General features: G+C 35.3%; 1 protein-coding gene across 5 annotated transcripts in view; it reads right to left on the bottom strand.

Annotated features, from left to right (window-relative positions):
* Window positions 1-22878, bottom strand: part of LOC138128118 (glutamate receptor ionotropic, kainate 2-like) — a 96852-nt gene that overhangs the window by 21613 nt on the left and 52361 nt on the right. For all 5 annotated transcript variants that reach the window (XM_069044317.1, XM_069044316.1, XM_069044328.1 and 2 more), the window contains exons 4-8: window positions 22580-22831; window positions 20536-20711; window positions 20233-20454; window positions 12076-12228; window positions 3728-3931 (exon numbers count right to left, since the gene is read on the bottom strand). In XM_069044317.1, coding sequence (XP_068900418.1) covers window positions 3728-3931; window positions 12076-12228; window positions 20233-20454; window positions 20536-20711; window positions 22580-22831 — 1007 coding nt within the window. The remainder of the gene's footprint in view (window positions 1-3727; window positions 3932-12075; window positions 12229-20232; window positions 20455-20535; window positions 20712-22579; window positions 22832-22878) is intronic.

The raw sequence follows: 22878 nt of genomic DNA, 5'->3' as shown, positions 1-22878 counted from the left end.
GTTTGGAGTGTATTGGGGAGACATGATAGGATAAAGGGCAGGTGGGTTGAAGTAGTGAAAAATTATGTCTAATGAAATGAACCACTGAATGTAAAAGCATGGCCAACTGTATCAAAACGCTAGGCGCTTATTATGGCCGTCCCACTTGGTTTGAAAAAGTGTTCCCGTCGAGTAGGCCCTGGAGCGTACGTACAGTGGCGCCCCCTAAATTAACATTAGGAACTGATTTGAAAACGAAATTCGTCACAGTGACAGTATTGACAGTAGCTGCGTTCGTTTATATCATTTTTATGCTAATTTACGTCAAAATCGTTCGGTTATTGTAAAATGAGCAAATTGATGTAAATCTAAATCGTTCGGATATTAGACGTCAGAGTCATTAGCATTAGACGAAGCTCGATTTGCTAGGAGTATTTCGACCGAGGATGTTGAGATTTTGGCGCCTGTCACAATAGTAGGGTCAAGTAGGGTTACTATCTGGTTATGTTTATGTGGTATGTGGAACAAGAGAGAAAAACAAGGGCATTTGCACAAGGTTTGAGTGGTGGGAAACGATGTAGGAGGACGCCCTAAAGGTATCTGGCCAGAAAAAACGCGAAAATTCGACCGGGAGCTAAAGTGAACAATTACCTACCTTATTTTCGTTCGTTTATTTCAGATTGATCTCCAATCAGCTGTTCAAGTCTATTAAATTTGTGCTTGCATCTCCGAGGTAGTATCCGAACGCACCTACCTAATCAAAACTTAGAAATAGTGGAAAAAAAGGTCAATATGATTTTTTAACGTTCCGCTGCAAATTTTTTTAAATTAAGCTACATTTGATGCATGATTGTCAGTAACAAGCTAAAGAACAATGAAACCATAATCTGTGAAAATTGTGCCGTTGTTAATGTTGAATGGAAAAAGTACCCTGCAGCAATTGTGTATCTAGTTGATAACCCGTGGATAACATAGCAGAGCATTTTGTTGGCTGTGCGAGGTCTTTCACCAATGGTTTTAGATTTGGTATTATCCAAACCATATACAGTATATATCGTTTATAACGATGTGGAAGGGACCGGTGAAATTCGGTCGTTATAACCGTAGGTCGCTATTTCCAAACACCATTTTAATACTGAAAAATCTTTTTATTTTCATAGAAAAGTGTACATTTAAAGGTAAATAAACGTGTCGATACGTTTTTAAAGCTTTTATTACAAATTTAGGATCTCATCCTGTTGAATTTTTTTCATAGATGACAATCTTTTTGATGTGCTCACTTATTCTAATGCTGAGACGAGTCACATTATCCAACAACACAATATATTCAAAAAAATACTAAATTCGAATTAAAACAATTTGAGGTTATGTCTGATATTTTGAAGCAATTGAAGTTTCTTTTTTTTAATGGTTTTTAAGCTATTGACACAACACCTCACCTATTATATGTTTCTTATTTTACACTTTTACTATTTTTATTATTTTGTTACTGCATGCAATTAACACTTGCAGTTAATTTATAAATATTTAACATGGACATAACCAAGAATAAGACATAACCAATTACAGAAAAAAGAGACGTTTCTGTCATCCGTTGTCTTTTAATTCAAATAATCGTCACTTGAAGTCTCTACTGTACGTACGATTTTTTTAAATGTCAAGAACAATTTTTCTTACGGAGAAATCATCGAGTGGGACGGCCATAATAAGCGCTTAGCGTTTTGATACAGTTGGCCATGGTAAAAGTAAACTTGTTTGTACTGGTAAAAAGTAAAATTAGTATTTGTGTATGTATGTATGTATTTTTTTATCCGTTTATAACTAAAGAATTACTGAAGAAATTTTGGTGAGGGTTTAACTATGTACTACTAGTTAGAGTGTTTCTCTAACTTAGGTTTTTATACAAAAATCATTCATCATTCCCTAGGTATTTATTTGAAAGGGGAACATATTGGTTTAATATTGCGCGTTCAAATAAAATCCTGGACTGAGAAGGCGTTTTTTAAAGCGTATTAATTGGAGGATGTTGACAGCTAACCTAAAATTTAGAGCCAAAAATCTTTCTTTTTTTTGAAGTGAAAATTTGTGTTGTGTTGTGTTGTGACCTGACTGACCTCAGTGCAGAGGTGCAGGAGTAACTGTATATATATATACAGGGTATTTCACGGGTGATAATAAGCCTGACGTAATTTAAAATGCAACCCACACTATATTTCCGAAAAAAGCTGGCTACTGACATTAAAATGTCCGGCTCATTATCACTCGTGAAATACCCTGTATAGTTTTATATAATATAAACGATAAAGACACGACAAATATTGTAAGTTTACAGATGAATGTAGGATTTAATACGTAATTCTCAATTATAGGTATGGCTTCAACAATTATTCATCTGTTGGAAAAATTTGTGTAGCAAAATGTGAAGAGGAAAATGGACAAATTATCATAATACAGGTATTGTCATGAAAACTTGTGTTGTGTTCAATATCATCGTCAAGAAAATAAAACTTAAACATCCAAACCTAACCTCACAAATTTTGCCAGAGTGTGCCTCTAAAAGCGGACGTATTTGCAGTTTCTATTGAAAAATACAGATTTTTGATGTTTATTTAAAAACAGCATTGGATTTAAATAATAATTATTTATGCCTTGCTCCTTATTCCTCCAAGTACTATCATCCATAATAATATAATTTATAGAATACATATTAGGTACTTAAAATCAGCAACGAGCATCATAGAAGTTTTCACTTCTCTCGTGCGGTCTTAGGCACACACTTTTTGTCTTTCTTTGCAATGTTTTATATTAAAAATACATAGAATAACTTAACGATTCCTATTCTCCAAGTAAATATCTAAGGGCACCCTTTGCTGAAAACAAGCATTTTCAATCATGTGCCGATTAAACATAAACAAATGTCATTCGTGTCAAACGGCGGGAAATTCAAACTTTACACTGTTCTAAACGGTTTAATTTTTCCAACGCCCACTCAGCCCAGGATTTTACTTGAACGGGAGATAAAACTTCTATGATGTGATCGCAAATAGCTGATTTGAATAAATTAGCTAATACAATTTTCAAGTAACACTTTTGAACGATACATTTTTCCAAAAAGAAATAACGCAGAGTTATTAACATTTCAGTTTTATTTTAAATTGTCTTTAGTACCCTACTTGTTTCCGAAAGATGGTTTCAGTAAGAATATTTTAGAAAAATCTCACAAAATGATATGGTGTCTGTGCCCTTTGTGATACGTTTTTTAACCGTCTGTTTGCCATGTAGCTGTATAATCTGTTTTGCATAGACTGAACATCTGGTTTAGTCCTGACGTATCGACGTTGCGCCCCTGAGGAAGCTATATTTTAAAATTATTTCAGGAACGGCATATCTTTTTCATAAATCAAGGCGATATCTAAAATTCTGTACGCATGCCTTGCCCCATAAAAAATATTTCCTGTTATTGCTGCGGCTTTACGTACGAGTCCGGGATCGAAAGTGAAGAAGTGAGGAAATCTTTATTTTGATAAATTTTGAGGGCGAATTCGGCACCGGTTTTGCACTTCATAATTAGAATTCCGAGACGAGCGCCCGGCGGGATCCTCAATTAAATTAAATTCCCAAAAGGATATCGCCAGCTAAAACCTGTTCACATGCAAAGGATGCGAGTCCTGCCCAAAAATAAACAGAAGGAGTAGAAAAGCAAGCGATCTGTTGTCGTTCAGCATGCGCCGGATCCTGCGGGACTTACTAGTATCGTGGTGACGACTAATGTGACGTTCATAGTTCCGGGATCAAAGAAAGCGGCCCGGTCGGTGATGTTGACCCCTGCCCCTGGGCGCCATTCCCCGACCTTGACTAGTGCGTGTTGTTTCAGTTTGAGTAAGTCGAGCTTAAACTGAATCCGGCGGCCCTCTTTGAATTCTATAGGACCACTGAGACCTTTGAATTCCACCTGGAACAATGCCACACAATTAATTCGGCGCTGCAATTTTTCAGGATCAAACAAAAGCCGACACGATTGTTATTAATTACAAGGGATGGGGGTTGTTTGTTCCGGAGAAAAAATAATACAGTTTGTTATGAACTGCACGTCTTCGGCTGGAATGGCAAATGTCGATTGGTGTACAACAAGGGGGAACAATGAAGGTACCGTGTTCGGTAATTAAACGCCTGAAAGTTGATTCGACTGAAATTTACATTTTCAGGGGTGGCTCGGTAGCTTGCACAGGGGGAGCCAATCCCAAATGTGTGCCCCAAAAGACTATCCAATTTTCAAGACTGTAGCTTCATTAAGGAATTACACCACCTTAAGATTTTCAAAAAATCGATTTTTTTTGGGCTAGATTTATTATTTATATTTTTAAGAATATTTTAAGCGTTTAAACATGCAAAAAAACATTTTTGAAATATTTTAAACATTTACATTACATGTACGCTAACGTGGTACTCTTTTTTTTTTCTTGCGTTTTTCTCGAAACTACCTACTTTTTTCAAACTGGTGAACAATATTAATATATAATATTGTCTAGAATGTAGCCTAGGATTTTTTTTGATTGCATGCTGCATTAATTTTTTATTAAATTTTAGAAAAAATCAGAGGTTTTTTTTCAAACAGCTGTTATTTCTACAAAGATAAAATTTAATTTTTTCCCCTCTGCTACACTTTACCTTTCTTTACAAGAGTTTTTTTTTAAATCTTTTCGGATGATGCTTGACAGAGAAAAAAATTCGACCATCGGCAAGGATTTTACAACTACTAGATGACTTATATCTCCGCCATTTTGATTTTTTTTTTAATTTGTTTATAAAACTATAATTTGTGTATTTGTGAAAAATAAAAAGTATTTTATAAAGTTAATAGTCTCATAAAAATATACAGTGATTTACGCGGCCGACGGAATTGAAAATGCAACCCACAATACATTTGGAACGTTCTTCGGAAAAATGAATCCTGCTTTCCACCGAAGTGTTTCAAGACATTTCAACTCTGACGTAGTGTTTCAAGTTGGAGCTTTGTTCTGAATTGCTGCCCACACGCGGTTTCCACTAATTAGTACTGACTTTCCCAAACATACTGAATTTTGGCGTTTCGTAAACTATTTAAAAATAAATGCAAGTATTTCAAAAGGCTTTATCGATACAATCTCCAATCTCTTCAACAAATTTAAATATGCCTAAAAGCGACTTCATGCGAAACTTTAAAAGCGTTTGCTTGTACCGTTAGCCATTTTCCAGAACCCTGTATATTTATGGAGAGCGCTAAAGAAAAATTTACTTTGCAGCCGAACAACAAATCATTAATTGAATTTTCCGCAGTTCGGGCAAAAAATTCCGTGACGAATGTTCTGTGTTATTCGTTTGAATGTACACTTTGCTTTTTGGCTATCTTTCAGAGCTTTAATGAAAATGAAGCGAACAAAATGAGAAATGAGAAAAGTTTGATCAGATAGTGGTGTAGTAACTGTAGTTCGATCGATCGATTTGCCTAAGGAATGTAAACAAGTTCTCTTTAAAATTGTTGGTTATTCGAAAGAGAAACGCAGACAATAGGGGATACTCTGTTTCCAATGAAGCAGATCATAAAAACGAATTGACGATGATAAGATTCTTCCATCAGGAACTGGCGATAAAGCGAGATATTTGCCTAGTTTAAGACTTGCAAGTAACAGTATTGGACATAATTCTTGCGATTTGTCCAGAAACTGCGACCGGACAGGATTATTTTTAATTTGCGTCTGTTTGGAAGCCCGGCTGAAAAAATGCAAAAAACACAAAGGACCAATTTCATTCGTTTTGTTTTTCTGCGTCTTCCTTCCGCACAAAGCTCGCGGCGGGTATAAGCTCGCAGTTAACAAAAAGTTCTCCTGGAGGCGGCCTTTTTCTGCCCCCTGACATATTTATACGAATCCATTGACCACACAAATTCGTCCTTTTTACAGACCGAAACTTGTTACTTGTATCCACAAGTCAATTTACGAGAGGAGCCGAGATATTTCTTGTCGGGTGAAAATGTGATTACAAAAAAACCTGCTTTCGCCCCGAATTTATCCGAATTTTCATATTGATTAAAATCCGGAACTTTCCTGTAGAGAATTCTGGCCGAAATCTAGTTCCTATTATTGATTATACATGTCACATCCAGCAAATATTTGGAATCGAGGAGCGCGTGAGTGCCGAATTGAATAAAATCCTCTAGTCCTCTAGTTGCAAAAAACTTGTTTTTTCGCCCGATTCTGGCCCATAAAACACCTAAGTATAATGCGATCTGTAAAGACTTCCCAACGAAGTTTTTCATGATGTGAAGATTAATTGCTAGCAATAAAAGTCGCAATGTTCGTTTTTCTTCACAGTTTAGCGGGGTTCAAATCATTTTTAGGTCGGCGAGTCGGAGGGATGAAAAAATTTCTAACGACGCCCTTATCCGGGAAATGATTTAATTTAATCCGTGCGGGACACGCGAAAAGTGAAACCGAATGGGACGCGCTAAATGTTATGTTAAACGGCAAGAAGGAGCGACGCAATTTACGGCTGGCTGATGTGGAGATTGATTTGAACATCCAGAAGGAATAAATCTGAATTTGGGGGAAAACAAGCGGATGGGGGTTGATGGCGGATATGAGGGCGCTTAAAAAGCTTGGGAAAATGTAATTGATTAAGCTGCGGAGGAATTTAAAAGCTCGAGATCAACTGCGTAGCGACGACGAAAAAATTACTGGTTTTTAACAAATTGGCCACAAAGTTGTCACTATTTACCTATAACAAATTAAGTCCGCTTAAAAATGAGAAAAATTGTGGAACACGATATTTTAATTTTTCTTGTGTGAAATTTACTTTGTAATGAAATTGTACTCGTATATATCTATGTAAAAAGGTTTTAAAACCATAATAACTTATTAATAATTTTTTTTTTATTGATCTGAATAATTATCATGGGATCCATTGAATTTGTTATTATGTTAAAGTTGGCGCTGGAATCGTTAAGGCATGTCTAATTTTGAACTATCGCGACAAACGTCACATTTAATGACAATTGTAAAACACAAAATGGTGAATTAAGTATTAGAGGAATTAAGAGAAAAATTACAATGGTAATGTTTATTTTATTAAACAATGTTACATGCTGAAAATGTTCACCATTTTGTTCTAAGCATAAATTGGCCCTTCGTTTAAATCTATTTTGTAACATGATTTATATTAATTTATGCACAAATAAATGTATCGATTCAAAAAGATCTATGGATTCAGTTCCAGCACTAATTTTAATAACAAATTTGATGGATCGCTCGATATAATAGTAGCATAGTATTCAGAAAATAATCAGAAGCATCTTCAATGCTTGCCTCTTTTTCCTATTAAGGCTTTCATCTCCATGTGTTAAATGTTTGGTTAATCTAATTTCTTAGAAAGCATTTTACGTGCTTAATATGCCTTTATGCGAAAGCCAATGTAGCGGTTATAATTTTTATCAATAGCTAATATCAAGTAAAATACATCAGGGAATGGTGAGAAAGTAAAAAAATAAATCAAGAGTGGTACCTCATCTTTTGTTTTAACGAAACGTCTTTCTTAGCTTGTCGTACATATTATGTCCATATGCTGTTTTATTGGTTGCCTATTTCTCGAAAAATGTATTATTAATCAATTATTTGTTAATAATTAATGCTTTATCTTCAATGGTACAACCCATTTTACCACTTATTCTGGGATAACTGTTGCTTACAATTACAAGAAACGTCCGTAAACTTTGCTTGAAAACTTATTTCAAGGTTCATGACAACACCATTGTTTTAAAATTGACGTTTGTTTGACAGTTCACCGCAAAATCTGCTTACCAGTGGCTTCGCGTTTGGCAATACAGCTTGTAAATTACCCATTCTCCATTATCAGATAATAATAGTAAAATGCACAATTATCGAAAATCCATGATTTATTATAAAATGATGTTTAAGACCACAAATTGTCTTATGCCCATGTATTGAATGCTTATTTGCATAGAATTTGATACTTTGCAACGCCTGCTCTGATTTGTTCACTTCGTGAAAATTTGATGGACCACAGTTTTTGTTGTCGCTCTGGTGATGGCAGCTTCACTATCGAAACGCGCGTCAGTTTTACAAAAAAGTGTGTTTAGGTAGGGGAAATAATCAACTGTCAAAAAATATTCGTTGCTCTTATCGACATAATAACATTTTGAATATCAATCGTTTACTTTGTAATTTCTTTCTCACTCTGATTTTTTTTTAATTTTAAATTAGTGATAAGTTAAGTTGCTCATCTTTTGATTTGTGCCACGTCTGAGCCGCCTACAGTTTAAAAGCTCTTGTAATAAATGCAAATCATCCATAAATTTCAGTGACAGGTTAGAGCCCTTCCGAAGGTCCAATAACTCCGAACCCAAATTAGCCACATTGTCGCAAATACTGGAGCATCTTGCAGCAATGAACATCAATCACAGCCGCCGCCCCACCGTGTAACTCATGTCTTCCTTTATTGTTAAATTGACTTTAACTGCTTTCTTAACTAATCTACCTCCGTAAGCGGTTACGACTCGGAGCACTGCTGCCAGAAGGATCAAGTTACACTCTCAACTTACCACATAACATTCAAATTTGTTGATTCATTAGGGCCCCAATTTACCACCATGCACGGAGTATTTAATTACTCTCTCCTTACTTTGCCACCCAACTATAATTTTTCGATTAGTTCAGTCTAATTTCGGCGAAATTGGACCGGACTGTGGACTGCTTGTGCCACACCATCAGCACCGAGGGTTTACATTGTTATAAACTAGTTAAGGGTTACTGCAGAATTTTACAAGACCGTAAACTAAGACGCTTAAACTGAAATGAAGTGGAGCTCTTAACTTGTGAAATAACGTAATATGCAATCAAGACCGTTTTGCTTAATTGCGTGAAGCTTGAACGGTGAGCTTAATTGCCATTCGACAAGCTCCAGCAGGATTGATTCAGACATGACAAAATGGACTGCACCTACGTGTTGTTTGCAAGTTTTGAATGTGAGTCTATTGTACTTCCAGTTCAATCGTTTTAGCGTTAACGATGCTGCGATGGGAGTCGCCTTGGGTGAAGGATGTCTGGAGAGAACTCGCAGGAACTCAAGGAAAGCGTCGCCGTGACGGCACTTAATTTATTAACATATTAGAGGCATTAACATTGCTTGTCGTCTATTCAATCCGCCATATCAAGCTTCAATGATTCACGAACTTGAAGCATTAAATAGGGAGACTTTGTTTTCTTCGAACTATCGGAGGCATAAAAATCGCTCGTGACGCTATCTCTATTGTCCTTCGGTAAGATATGCCTTTTTCTGGAGAAGTTAATTAACTGTCACATAACTTCCCGAAGAGCATTTGTATTCTCGTCAAGAACATGTGTATCCAGCAGACGCAAATAGTGCTTCAAGCAACTAAATACAAATTATCATAACAACTGCTGTCAACTAGGCAATTCGGGGGATTTAAGAGGAAGTTTGCAATGAAATGTACTGCTTTCGTGTAGTGTTTATCCCGTCCAAGACAAACTGCAGGATTTGCAGTGTGCGTGACATTTTTTGCCAAGTTTTCCGGATTAGCAGGAAATTTTTTCACTTGTCGCCAGCGGAGCATGTAAATTGCTCCATTATCAATTTCAAAGAGGAGGTGCGCGAAGTGCGTCTTTGACTTTGCAAAAGAAGTTGGCGCAAATCTGTTGGTTCCAGTGTAGCGGCTATTATAATGGGAAAAAGTGGCGGATGAAATGAGTGCAAACTCATTTTCGGAAATGTAAATCACCGCCAAACAGGAACTACATACAAAAGAACACTTTGTCATCAAATTTAATTTCACAACTGCTGCAAGTGCGTTTCTTTTTCTTTGTGTGATTTATACTGTGCAGGGGTGGGTTTTTTACTCATGGTTTAGCGCTAAATCACGTTTTATTAGCGAGCACGGAAGCAACAACCGCGCTGGTGATATTATTTTTAAAATTATTAAATCGTACACTGCTTAGGTGTGAAAAATGGAGAGCGAAGGGGCCGAAATAACAGAAAAGAAATCATTTTAAACGTTATATTTGCAGCATCTTTCATAACAAATGTAATTTGGTTAATTCTGGTAAATTAAGAATGATAACAATGAAGTTCAAGAATATTTATTTGTGTACCAAGGCCGAAAAGTGCATATTTTTCGTCCGGGTTTGAGTTTTCTGGCCGAGGCTTGAAAACAGGCGAGGACAAAAAGGCACTTTTTCTTTATACCAAAACAGAGAATACAATAAATAAGATTTTGTATTTGCTTGAAGGGTTTTATCCGATTTTTTTCCGGCCCAAATTAGGTGTCTAATTAAATCAGGAAAAATTATCTTCTAACGTAAAATACGATAGTCTTAACTACTTAACTGAATGCAAATGTTTGAATTTATTATTTTATTCATGTATTCCGCTGGCGCTCCCCATTTTCCTCTTCGTTGCACCAGTGCTTTGCTTTCAACTATAAATTTTATTTCTTTTTATTGCAGTGACACCGTCCTTACCGGCTAGCTTTGCTGTAACAAACAGTGCTCGCTACAAAGCTCACATACTGATGGATACGTCAAGTTTATTATGAATTTAGGACCGATAAGGCAAACAGTCATAAATGTCAAAGTTGTGTGTTTCCAGCTCAATTTATTTATGGACAGATAAAAGAAAATAAACACAAAGATCTGTAACCCGAAGCAGCAAAAAAAAAAAATTACATCCGGCGAACCGGAAAACTACTCTTTTGTTCCTTTCAAATGTGTCACAGAAATTTAAAAGGTGGAGTACAAGAAAAAGTATCACTGTTGTATTAAGATGTCCATTTGGTGAGCGACGAAAAATATTTTTATATTTAGAATTAGTTTATCTTTGATTGTCTCTAAAATATTGTGTAACAAACTGTTGACGTAACATAATACCCTTTAAAAATATATTTTAATTAATTTGTTTCTGTTTAGAAGAATGTTTGTAAAAGAGAATTGGTAAGTGTAAAAAACAAACACTGAAAGGGTTGAATAAAATTTCCCTTTTGTACATTTAATTGGAAATTTAATTAAAACGAAAAAATATCTTTGATCCAAATCTCGTAAGCTTGCCTCAGCCAAGAGCAATCCAAATCGCTAAACTTATTATTTTATTCATGTATTCTGCTAGCGCCTCACTTGGTTTTTCGTTGTCTATGTTTTGCTTTGACCCATAAATTTTATTTGTTTTTGTTTCACCGTCTTTACCGTGAAATAATGGGACCCATAAAACTGACATATTGATGGATCCGTCGAGTTCATTATGAATTTACAACTGACGCGAAAAACAACAGCAATAAAAGTGGAATTCATGTGTTTCAGAACCGAACAAATGGGACATCTTGATAACAATAAGAAAAGAAAACAACAAATAATTTCAGTTATGACCGGTCGTAGATGAGGAACAGGTCGCTCCGAGACGAACCACCGAAAACTCGACTCGTAGATTAATTCACACAGGTCAAAAGAGTAGGTCAAAGTGTCGTCTAGCATTTTTTTTTTGTTGAAACGATATTTCTTCTTGAGTTGGTCAAACTCTATTTCACTACGAGACATTTTTATTTAGATGACAAAAATTACACTCGTATGAATCAATCTACGAGTCAATTTTTATTTCGCATGGTCGGTTTGAAACGTCACTAATTCATTATTTATTACTGCCAAATGTGTTTTAACAGATTCGCTCTCTTTGGTATTTCCTTCACCTGTTCTAATCTAATATGATTCACGCCGCGATTTCGATTTCATTTAAGTCCTGTCGTGCGAAACATTTTATCTGCGAGCTGTTTATTAAAAAACACGGATTTACTGAAGGTCTCTTCTACCCAAATTGCTCGCATTTCAAATTTACGCAATAACTGGATCCCATTAGCGCTTTTTTGAACGCAAGCGATAAATAGTTGGCTGACAAGGTGGTGGCCAACGCTGCGCCCCCATCGGAAGGCCATTTAGAACCTTATCAGCCGACATTCCTAGCAAAAATCGACTCGAAGCTCGCGTCTTCACCTCGCTCTTTGCTCGGAGATAATTTTGTTCTACTTTTATTGGGGAGACTTACCGCATTAATGTAATTAATGAGGCTGAGTCCTCCGTCCCAGGGTTGTTCCTTGTCACACGATACATTTGATAATCTCAGAGTATGTGACTGCTCCAGTGTCTGCAGACCTATGGCGAAGACGAAAACAGAGTCGTATATCAGTGCCGCTTCCGTCTGCAATAAAACATATTACGTTAGAATCGTATTTTGCACAAATTGCACTTTTGCTTTTCGGATTTTCAAACGCAGCCATGGAAATGCTCGATTTGTTATTTCGAATAACCTAAATAAATTTCGATGGAAGCGGAGAAGTGCCGACATAAATTTAAATAAGAGGCAAGAGAAATGAGGGGAGATGGGAAGATGTTAAGGCACCATCAAAGCATAAGGGTAGAAATTTTTAATTTTTTAAAAAATATGAGTATTTTTTAACTCCTAAAATAATTTTTTTCTTTGTAATAAAGTTTTTAGACAATCCATGGAGTTTGGTTTATAACAAGTTTAACTATCTTTAAAATTATTATCACAGAAATAATTCTACATCCAAAGAAATTTATAATTTGTTAAGTTGTTGAAATTAATTTATTACGCAATGAAAGTCGAAGTATATATTTAGGACAACTAAAACGTCCGAAAAAGTGCGTCCGAAAAGAGACGTCCGAAAAAGGGCGTCCAAAAAAGTGCGTCCGAAAAAGAGCTACTTTTCGTCCGCTTGTGACTACGTAAAATTACCGTTTTCATTAAGGGTGCCTAAAAAATATTTTTTAGTGCAGCTGAGTAACACATTGTAACGACGTAAAAGATTTATCTTATGACGGTTGAAAGTTTTACAGTTCTCTGAGCGGTATAAAGAACATTGATTCAGCAATAAATGTGTAAATTTCAGATTAAATTAAAACATTAATTATTTGTCGTCGTAACTGGATAATTATGTTGGGTGAAGAATGCTTGAGTGTTTTATGGTACAGGGAGCTTCACAATTATGCTTCATTAAGCCGAAGTAAATTAATTTTATAACACCACTTAAACGTAATTGGTTGAATTTAAAATTAAAATTATGTGTTTAATTACTACGTCAAAACTGATGATGAAATATTGAACATTTTGATTTTCTTAAACAAAAAGTTTGTATTTATATCCTAACCAAATTGGCTGAGTTTAATTAAACAAATGCATTAGATTTAGAAGAAGGGTTTCAGTTATAATGGCAAGTTAACTTTTATATACTTTGGCACTTTGGGGTAAGCCCTTAAGCCCTGCTTAGCCACGAAATTTAATTTTGAATTGCCTGCGTATTGTGGTCCACGAAAGGATTGCGGCTCCAGTTGGCTCACGAGGATTTTGTGGGAGCACAGATCATCATAAAAAACGTTGCGAAAACGATATAATTCTTCCATAACTATACAAGTGTAATTAAAATGATCAAAATAAATCGTTCGTCGTAATTTATAGAGTGAAAAAGACCGTTATTCTCTATGATAAATTGCACACAGAAACAATATATTAGATGAGTTTCATTCATTTTGGACGCCGTATTAAAGGTTCTTTTATTATGAAACTAATCTAAAAGTCGAAACAAGCCAGTCGTCGTTAAATAACAGAGTAAAGGTGGACGTTTTTTTTAATTGAAAGGATGACATAAATGTGTGGAGCACGTGAAGTTATTATCTCCGCTGATGAGCGGTTGTAAAGTAAACTAGCTAAATCATTTGAAATTCCTACTTGGTTTCTTAATGTCTTAAATAATTTGTTATGAAGGTTTGAAGAAAAAATAGTATATGTTATTCGGAGCAAAAATGGTTTTTTCTATAATTGATTCAAAAAATTGAAATTCACGCATAGTTATCTGTGCCTCAAGTGGGTCATTTTCTAACGTGTATTTTTTTTTGCATTGTTAGTAAGATCGAAACCATAGAAACCATACAAAACAGTGTGTGAAATGCGATTTCACGCACACGACTATTTCTGTTTTTCACTTCACGCACTGTTTTTTATTAGTTACCTAGCAACATGGTCACTGCATTGAAACTTCAGAGTTCCTTCAAAAATTTGAATTTTTAATTTCAATTTTTTGAATCAATTATAGAAAAAATATTGTTTATATTTCGTGCGCGAAGATGTTTTTGTGCATTCAAAGGCTTATACTGTCTCGACCTTGGTCTCGGCGTAAAAGACCTTTTCATGCACAAAAAACACTCTCTTCGCGCACTTAATATAAAAATAACTACCAGCCGCAGCACACTAAACTTCATTTTTGCTCCTCATAACATAATATACTATTAGGTACCTATGGAAAATAAGGAACTTTGAGTACTGTTTAAAGATGAGAAATATAAAAAAAATCTACATTAAAATAAATTTATTTCATGTAGAAAAATGAACATATTTGGAAATTATGATCGGTATGTCCATAATGTTATAGAAAACTAGAGAACTAGATTTATAATATCATTTCAATCAACATCATCAATGTGGTCGCTGCGTTCGTGTGTGGAAATTCTCCACGTTTAAAAAGTGTGCTTTATACACATGTTGCCTAACAACCATTATATACAAGAACATAAGCTTTTTTTATTGGATTAATACTGGTGAATTTTGTAGGATTTAATTTTTTTTGATTGTGAGATATAAAAGTGTCCAAATTAAAATTTTGGATTAAGTGTTTGGGTTAGATTTACTAAACCAAACATTGAAATATTCAATGGTCTTATAATAACTTTTTGCGATATAAAAAGCAACTTACTATTGTAGATATTAATCAACGAGATATTTTTTTTTACTTAAAATTGCAATTGGAATAATAAATTATTTTACGAAGACAACTTTTAGATGTTACTCATAATACAAAAAAAAAATAAAATCTCGCCCGGCGCATCCCCCATTTTTTCCAACTACGGTTTAGGTTTTTTCCACAAATGTTATGTAGATTTTCCTTTCATGATTAGAAATAAAAATACGACTTTTTTATGGAAAACTTGCTACTTACAACGCATTTTATACAACACAATTTCTAGAAACTACACCTGATGCAATTTTTTGTAAACCATTGATAGAAATATGATTTGTTTCGCAGTATTTACAATTTCGAAACTAGTATAACGTAATAGTTTTTAGGTGTCGTCTGGCATGTTATACAGGGTGATTCAAGCGAAAACACCCACTAATCGATTTAAAATTCTCAAAAAATTCAAGAATGACTGTATCGCTGTAGAACATTCTGTAAAAATTTAAACATTTTTAATGAAACAGTTGAATATTTCGTTTCAATTCAATAATCGATAGATTAATTTACATAATTTTTCGATGAGAGTCCTTTCAAACATTTAGTAAAAATTTGGTGTAATTGAAATCATGAAAACATCACCGGTTTCCGAAATAAATGGAATTTGATATTAAAGTGCAAGATTTAGCTATGATTTATTATTAAATTCGGCGGTCACTTCCACAAAAGAGGTTGACATGGCTTGTTTATGGTACCCTTTAGGGACTTAAGAATGACTGAAAAAGTTGTCAACAGATGTCTACCCAACAATGAGGTATTTATTTATGACACTGCAGTTGTAAATCTTGGTCATTTTTCCATCTTAATGTTAAAATTAGATTAATTCAAAAACGAACAATTTTTTTTTGATGCGAATTTCATAAATATGTTTTTTGAATTATGAGCGTGTACGAAAAAAATTTGTTTTTTGGATCAAAATCGATTTTTTAAATTTTATGGCTCTGAATGAAGTGATATGGGAAAATTAATTTGAAGCCTTATATGAAGGAAATGTAACCCCAACGTTTCATAATTTTTACTAATTTTTTAACAGGGTTTATCGTGCGGGCGATAAAACTTGAATCACCCTGTACAATAAAAAGGTCTTCTTATCCTCCAATAGCGAAAGAATTTAAAAATCGGTAGATTCAATATAAAAAAAGGCTTAAGTACATATTTTATAAAATAGGTTAAATTTATTCCGGCGCATCCACCATTTTTAAAAACAATGAACTTGTAATTATTAGGTATTTTCTACAATTCGTAAATGTTATGGAAAGGTCTAAACAACTTGAATGTATAAATATTAACATTCCTGGATCAATCTAATTTTTTTAAACAAAAACGTTCCCAGCGCATCCACCATTTTTGCAAGCTTCAAATTTGTAGTGATGGAAAATTGCAGTTTCAATTGAAGTTATTAGCGCAAAACTAATTGCCCTGTAACTTGTTGAACACCAAAATATTTTGTCGAAATATTTTACGATCGATCCGATGTAATTTAATTTAATTTCAAAATTCGTAAATTTTAATTTTACGGTTACACATATAAATGTGACTTTGTCTTATTTAAAACAAATATTTTGTAAATCGTAAATGTGAATGAATTTTTAATTTTACTGACAATAAAAGAATGATGACTTTTTCTGATGGATTTACAATTATACCAATATACTCGTGACGTGTTGTTTGCCAAACTGTCATAATAAAAATATTTATTTAAAATATTTGCCGGTCTGTTCATTATTTTTGCAATCCATAAATTTGCATTGCTCTGACAAATATATATTACAATACAGTTTCTAAATATTATTTGATCGAACAATGCTTCAAAAATAATTATTTATCAATAAATTTGCCTAATGAATTTTTGATTAATATATTTTATTCAAAATGTTTCCTGCAGCTACAAAGTTTCTAATGCATGAATTATTTCTGAAATGTTTTCCGAGTACAATAGTATATTATTATACGAGTTTTATAAGACGCTTGATTGTGACACGAGTGTCACAGTGCGTCTTATAAAACGAGTGTAATATACTATTGTTGTTGTGGAAATAAGCACGAGTCGCAGACGACATGAGTTGTTATGTAGCGTTAATTAAAATATTGTCAATATTGAGGTACTTTTCATCTAGTGAGAAACAAAGACGTTCTGCAGGCAATTATAAAACGTTTCAACATAAATTATTTAAAACCGCATTGACAAATCGAAATTTTGTCGACCCGTGTAATTCATATTCTTGACTGTGGTAACTGGCAGAAGAAAAATATGATATGAAAAAAACTTAAAAAGTTTAGTAGCGATTGCGTTTAACTATTTGTGCGTTGAAAAGGAATTTTGCTCGACTCGTCGCCTTAAAGTCCCCGGCAAAAACTTGGGTTAACATCGTTCCTCGAATTTTCCACGTGTTTTTTGAGAATCTCATTTTTCAGTCGACCCTTTTGTGGCAGGTCGTGCGTGATGAAACATAGTCAATGATGGTCTGACCGTCCACTGATTTATTATGGTGTTCAATTTAGCTCCGGAAACGATATGTTCTTTAAGTGTACAGCCCGGGACATTATTACCTTCCAGCCGAACCTTTAAAATAAGTGATTTCGGCAACGAACAATTTGCTGGCGCGTTTGTAACACCAAATCGTCTCCGACAGCGATAATTAATGCATCTCGTCGACTCTCCCGACCCCACATAAAAAGAAACCGGGAGCGTTGTTTGCTTTCGCATCATCACTTTTATAAGGGACATAACTTTCAGCCGGTTGTGCGGATCAGTGGTGCCTCGTCATTTCGAATTATGCCGTGTTAAAAAAATCGGCGACCGAATGCCCTGGGGGGCTGCTCTGGCGGCATTGCGGAGGAGGTGTGATGGTGCAGCGGATTTGTCCCAATAAACTGTCACCGCCAACGAGATGGTTCCAGTCGTGTCTCGGCTAAATTATTTTATGTCTCCTCAGCTTTGCAGTTTATAACTTGACAAAACTATTTACGATGACACGAATAAAACTTTAGTGGTCGTGATAATCTTATTGTTGAACTGCAGCGAGCCTGGACTTACGCCAAGGCTTCCATTTAGTTAAGGTCGCTATTCACGGAAAACCCTTCGATGTGGCACGAAAATTACGAGATTTTCGGTGCGGTTCGGACAAAAATTCGATCTGATATATTTAGTGCTCGTGTTTGGAAGGATGAAAACGAATGGACTGTTTGCTATCGGCGATTCGTTGCACTTCATTGAACTCTTATTGTTTTACTCGACTTTACATTTATGCAGTTCGATTAAATGTGTGTGCAGTGAATTAGTTTCATGCGACACGGTAAAATCGTTCGCAGCAGAAGCTAAAATCGTTCGCAGCACGACACGGCAAGTTAAAATCTCGGGAGTCGAGATTTTTTGCGGGATAAAGACACGACAAATATTGTAAGTTTACAGATGGATGTAGGATTTAATACGTATTTCTCAATTACATGGCTTCAACAATTCATCTATTGGAAAAATTTGTGTAGCAAAATGTGAAGAGGAAAATGGACAAATTATCATAATACAGGGTGTTGCTATGAAAACTTGTGTTCTGTTCAATACAATAAACCCTCGTCAAGAAAATAAAACTGAAACATCGAAACCTAACCTCACAAATTTTGCCAGTCTGTTTATCTCTAAAAGCGGACATATTGGCAGTTTTGATGTTTATTATGGGCTATTCTGCATCGAGTACGTTAAAATATCGGATATTATCAGCCCTTTAAATCTAGGAGACAAATTTGCTGTTCTGTAACTTCAGAATAACGGAGACCGATAAAATGGTAAAATTTGTTGTGAATTGAGAATTGTTGATTGCGTACGAGCCCTATCTCTTGCGCACTGAGCATTAAATTCATATTTGACAGTGTTAGTATTTAATATAAGTGAGGTTAAGGTAAACAAGATTGAATGCTGAGAAGACAGCAACAATTGTGGAAGGCAAGTATTTGGATTTATTTTTTTAATTTTTGCTCCAGATGTTGACCATCTAGTGGGATGTGAACCTGATGTGAAAATGCCTAAACCTGACAATGATGGTAAAGCAATGATCTCAATGTGTTTATCAACATTAATAATGGAAATTAATATTTATAGTGGGAGAAACGAAAAACGTCTGTCTCATGCTGTGATCACGTCTGTTGAAAAGTGGGGTTATGTCCAGGTACTTACAGATCATTAAATGTCAAAACCGCAAAATCACCTCATGCAATTCTCAATAGAAATGAAGAATGAAGGAAATGGTCATTTCTCAGTTAGAGAAATGCGAAAAATACCTGGGGATTACTAAACGTAATCAGACCTTTCAATTAATTGCATTGATTAATACAAATATTTTCATATAAAAACTAATTGGAGACTAAGACACATGAAGTTCAGAAAAATGTTTTATAGGAGATGAAAAGGCAGAAGGCATGAAACTACAACACTAGCCAAAATATACAACAAAATAGCACAAATAGGGTTAACCGAACAATGAATTTATATACATCAAGAAACAAACATATTTGCAAACAGGGTTTACTACAGAATTCTTCCAAAGAGTTGATCTTCTACCTTTGTAATCTAAATCGGCCTTGACACGAATACCTCACAAATTTTGCCACAGTGTTTACCTCTAAAAGCGGACGTATTTGCAGTTTCTATTGAAAAATGCAGATATTTGATTATTATTTAAAAACACCATTGGGTTTAAATAATATTAATTATTTATGCCTTGCTCCTTATTCTTCCAAGTACTACGAGTATCATCCATAATAATATAATTTATAGAATACTTAAAATCAATAACGAGCGTCATAGAAGTTTTCACTTCTGTCGTGCGGTCTTAAGCACACACTTTTTTTTTACAATTATGAAATACGAGTTTGAGGATGGTGGAAGTTTCTTTTGTAATTATTTCAACTCCTTGGATTTGAAGTGTTTCAAATCCGGTTACAAAAAAAGCTACTTCAACCGTTTCTATAAAGATAAACATTTCCTCTTTCAGTTATCTAATTTTCATTAACCAATGATATTTCTTATTGAAACATTTATGTTCGCAAATTGGTAGCTTTCAATTCAATAATGAATTTAATATTAATTACTATCCAAAATGTATCTAGGATTAATTATGGCTAGTACTACTAATAACTGTTTGCAAGCACGTAATTAGCAGTGAATATTTCATGAACGTGTTTACGTTGATCAATGCAGTGATTGGTTTAAATCAAGAAATGAAAAAATATACAAATCAACAAGCAACTCAATTATAAATTCCTAATTTGAAAACATGTTGTTTCAAAAATTTAGATAGATAAATATTCTAGTGTTGCATTCGAAACGTTGCGAGGCCAACTTTGGTATTTATCGAAGAGCGACAAAATCCCGAAGCCACAAAATACCGCCTGGGACTTACCTGTATGAAGCTAGAGTTGAGGGGAGAGACCGTATTGATATTGGCCTGGAATCTGGCCATGTCTCGGAGCACCTCCTGCACCGATAAGTCAGCGACATCGACGACGCGAAACGCGGTCATATTGACAAAGTTGTATTTAAAGTCTTCCAAGTCGAACGTCTCCATATCGAAAGTGGTGAAGAGATAGTGGTACTTGTAGTCGTTCATCTGAAGTTGTAGTATCTGCAAGAAAAAGTCATCGAGACTGCAAGCTTTTCAAGCTTTCTCACGTCGCGCCGCTAATTAAATGCCAAATAAACTAACCCCCTTGAGGAAGTGCTGCATGTTCGAGGGCTTTGTGTCAATGACAATGTTGTGTATCTCCTTACTCTTGATCTCCTTGAGGACTGCCCGATAGGACTCCGGATCCGCCTGACGCAGGTGAATTTCCAGGTCCCCATTATGTGGCGATCGCACCAGCTCACGTAGCTTTATAAGTCCTGGAATTAAAGCGAACCGATTGGTAATCGAGAGAAATGTATTTTTCCGACGTGGAGCCCTCTTATTATACAGGATGGAGCGGAAACTGGAAATAAATCAAACAACTGGCGAGGAGAGGGGTCGTTCAGGAGAAAAACATTTTTTCTTTGGCTAGCGCTTATCGCTCGCAGTAACACAGTTCTGGCCTTTATCCTTGTAGAAAGTAAAGTGTTGATTTACGGCATCGAGTAGGCATTTGTTGTGGAACTACATCGAAAGCTCCAACTTTGGCGAGTTTCAAACATTTTTGAGTGTGTGAAGTGAAGTCGGAAGTTTCGCAGTTTTTGGGAATTGACAGTGAAGATGTCGCGGGTTCAGTATCGCGAAATTACGTCGCGCGAGAGGATAAAAACCCACCAATCAAGGCGCGACACGAGTTGGGAACTTACATCAAACAAGAAATTATTGCTATTTCGATGGAAATGTACAAGATCGAGCTACAGCTGCACGATCTCCAGGATTAGAAATTCATGTTTGATACAGAGAGATTCGGAATTGGAACGACGTTAAAGTTTGAATGGGGCCAAATTTAGGAGGCGTTTTCATCAGCCCGATAATTAAGTCGGCACGGATTAAACCGGCACTTAGGAATTTTAATTATGTTTTCAGCTTTAACTCTAAAAAAGAACAAAATCCGTGGTGTTTTTAGGGGTGCTCCGATTTATAACCCACTTTGTTGGGGAGAAAATATTTAGGTTGTATAAAACTCACCGTTATCCGGCGGCCCTTCTCACAATCGATTTCCCTGGAAGGGTTGAAGTATTTAATTCTGCCGTGTAATTAGGGATGTTTCTCTGCTTAATAGGATATTTACTCCAGACCGTCGCCCAGATAACGGACTTGTTACGCCCATTAATAAAATTAGTTAATTTGTGTAAAATTAAATTTTTTCGTGACGTTAACTAATTTGAAGCCAACGTTTCTTCTTCACCATTTCAAAAAAGCATTTTCAAATACAATATATTTGATAAGCAAAGTGAGGTCGCTGTGTTACGTCTGCAACAGCCAATATTAATGGAGTGGAACGGGGTGTCTAATTAATTCCAGTGGCAGATAATGGCGACGAGAGTTTTTGTTAACTATGGTGGAGGCGCCGGGATAGTACATAATTCAAAGCGGAGATATATCTCCTCACTTTAAATGTAGTGTAGTGACCTTAGACTGAATATTTTATAAATGATAATGCTTTATTAACTAAGCCCTCCTGGTTTAATTAAGAGATAAATTATTGTTCGTGGAGCTCCCAGATTTGTTCGGACTGGAAGTGTAAATAGAGGAAAATCAACTGGAAGGGTTTGAGAAGCTGGGCAAGCTGTTGAGGATTAAAGGAATGTATAGAGCGCAACCCAACAAACATTTTGTAATATTTCATATTTTAAATCCAATTGTTTAAGTGACAGGAAGATTACACGAAGTAATAATCAGAGAAACAATTTTGAAAATATGTGAAGAAGAGCAATTACGTATCTTGAATATGGCAGTGATATTTTTTTCTTTGAAATAACACGTTTTCTTTAAAGCTCCTTATTGTTAGGCAACCAAGTAAACACGTTAATTTATTTTGCGGATAGTATAGTGGCGCTATATGTATTGTAAGTGGCAAATTTTACAGTCAGCCTGTATAATACGTATTCGTTAGATGGTGGTGAAAAATGAAAGTATTTCCTGGTCTGGCGAGGGAAATAGGAAAATGATTTATTTATCTCGTTACGTTAATGTGGCGTTTCGGGATATAAAATAGGTGTAATGTGGGTAGGTAAGAGCGGTGTGAAAGGGCGTCTGGAAGTGTGAAGGGAGCCTTAAAGTTTAAACAGTTCGGTGCAATTACCGTAATCCTCTTCGTAGATAATAGCAACTTTGGTCCAGTTGAGGAAGGCCATTACGTCTTGAAAGGCAGTATTGAGCAGATGTTGAGCAGGATGCAGATTGATGGAGAACTCTCGAACGTCGGTGTCGAGATCCAAGCGCGCTTCCAAATGAGGAATATCAAGTGCATCACAAATTGAGTGTATGTGAGCGCCCAACAGAGGATCTGACGGACCAAAAACAGCATGAACTCCGTATTGAACTTGATTACAGGCTGTAATGGAAAAATCATATTTAAAAAAAGAAAATCACTCGACAAAT

Source organism: Tenebrio molitor, chromosome 1 (genome assembly GCF_963966145.1).
Source record: "Tenebrio molitor chromosome 1, icTenMoli1.1, whole genome shotgun sequence".
NCBI lineage: Eukaryota > Metazoa > Arthropoda > Insecta > Coleoptera > Tenebrionidae > Tenebrio > Tenebrio molitor.
This window is presented reverse-complemented; position numbering and strand designations above follow the sequence as displayed.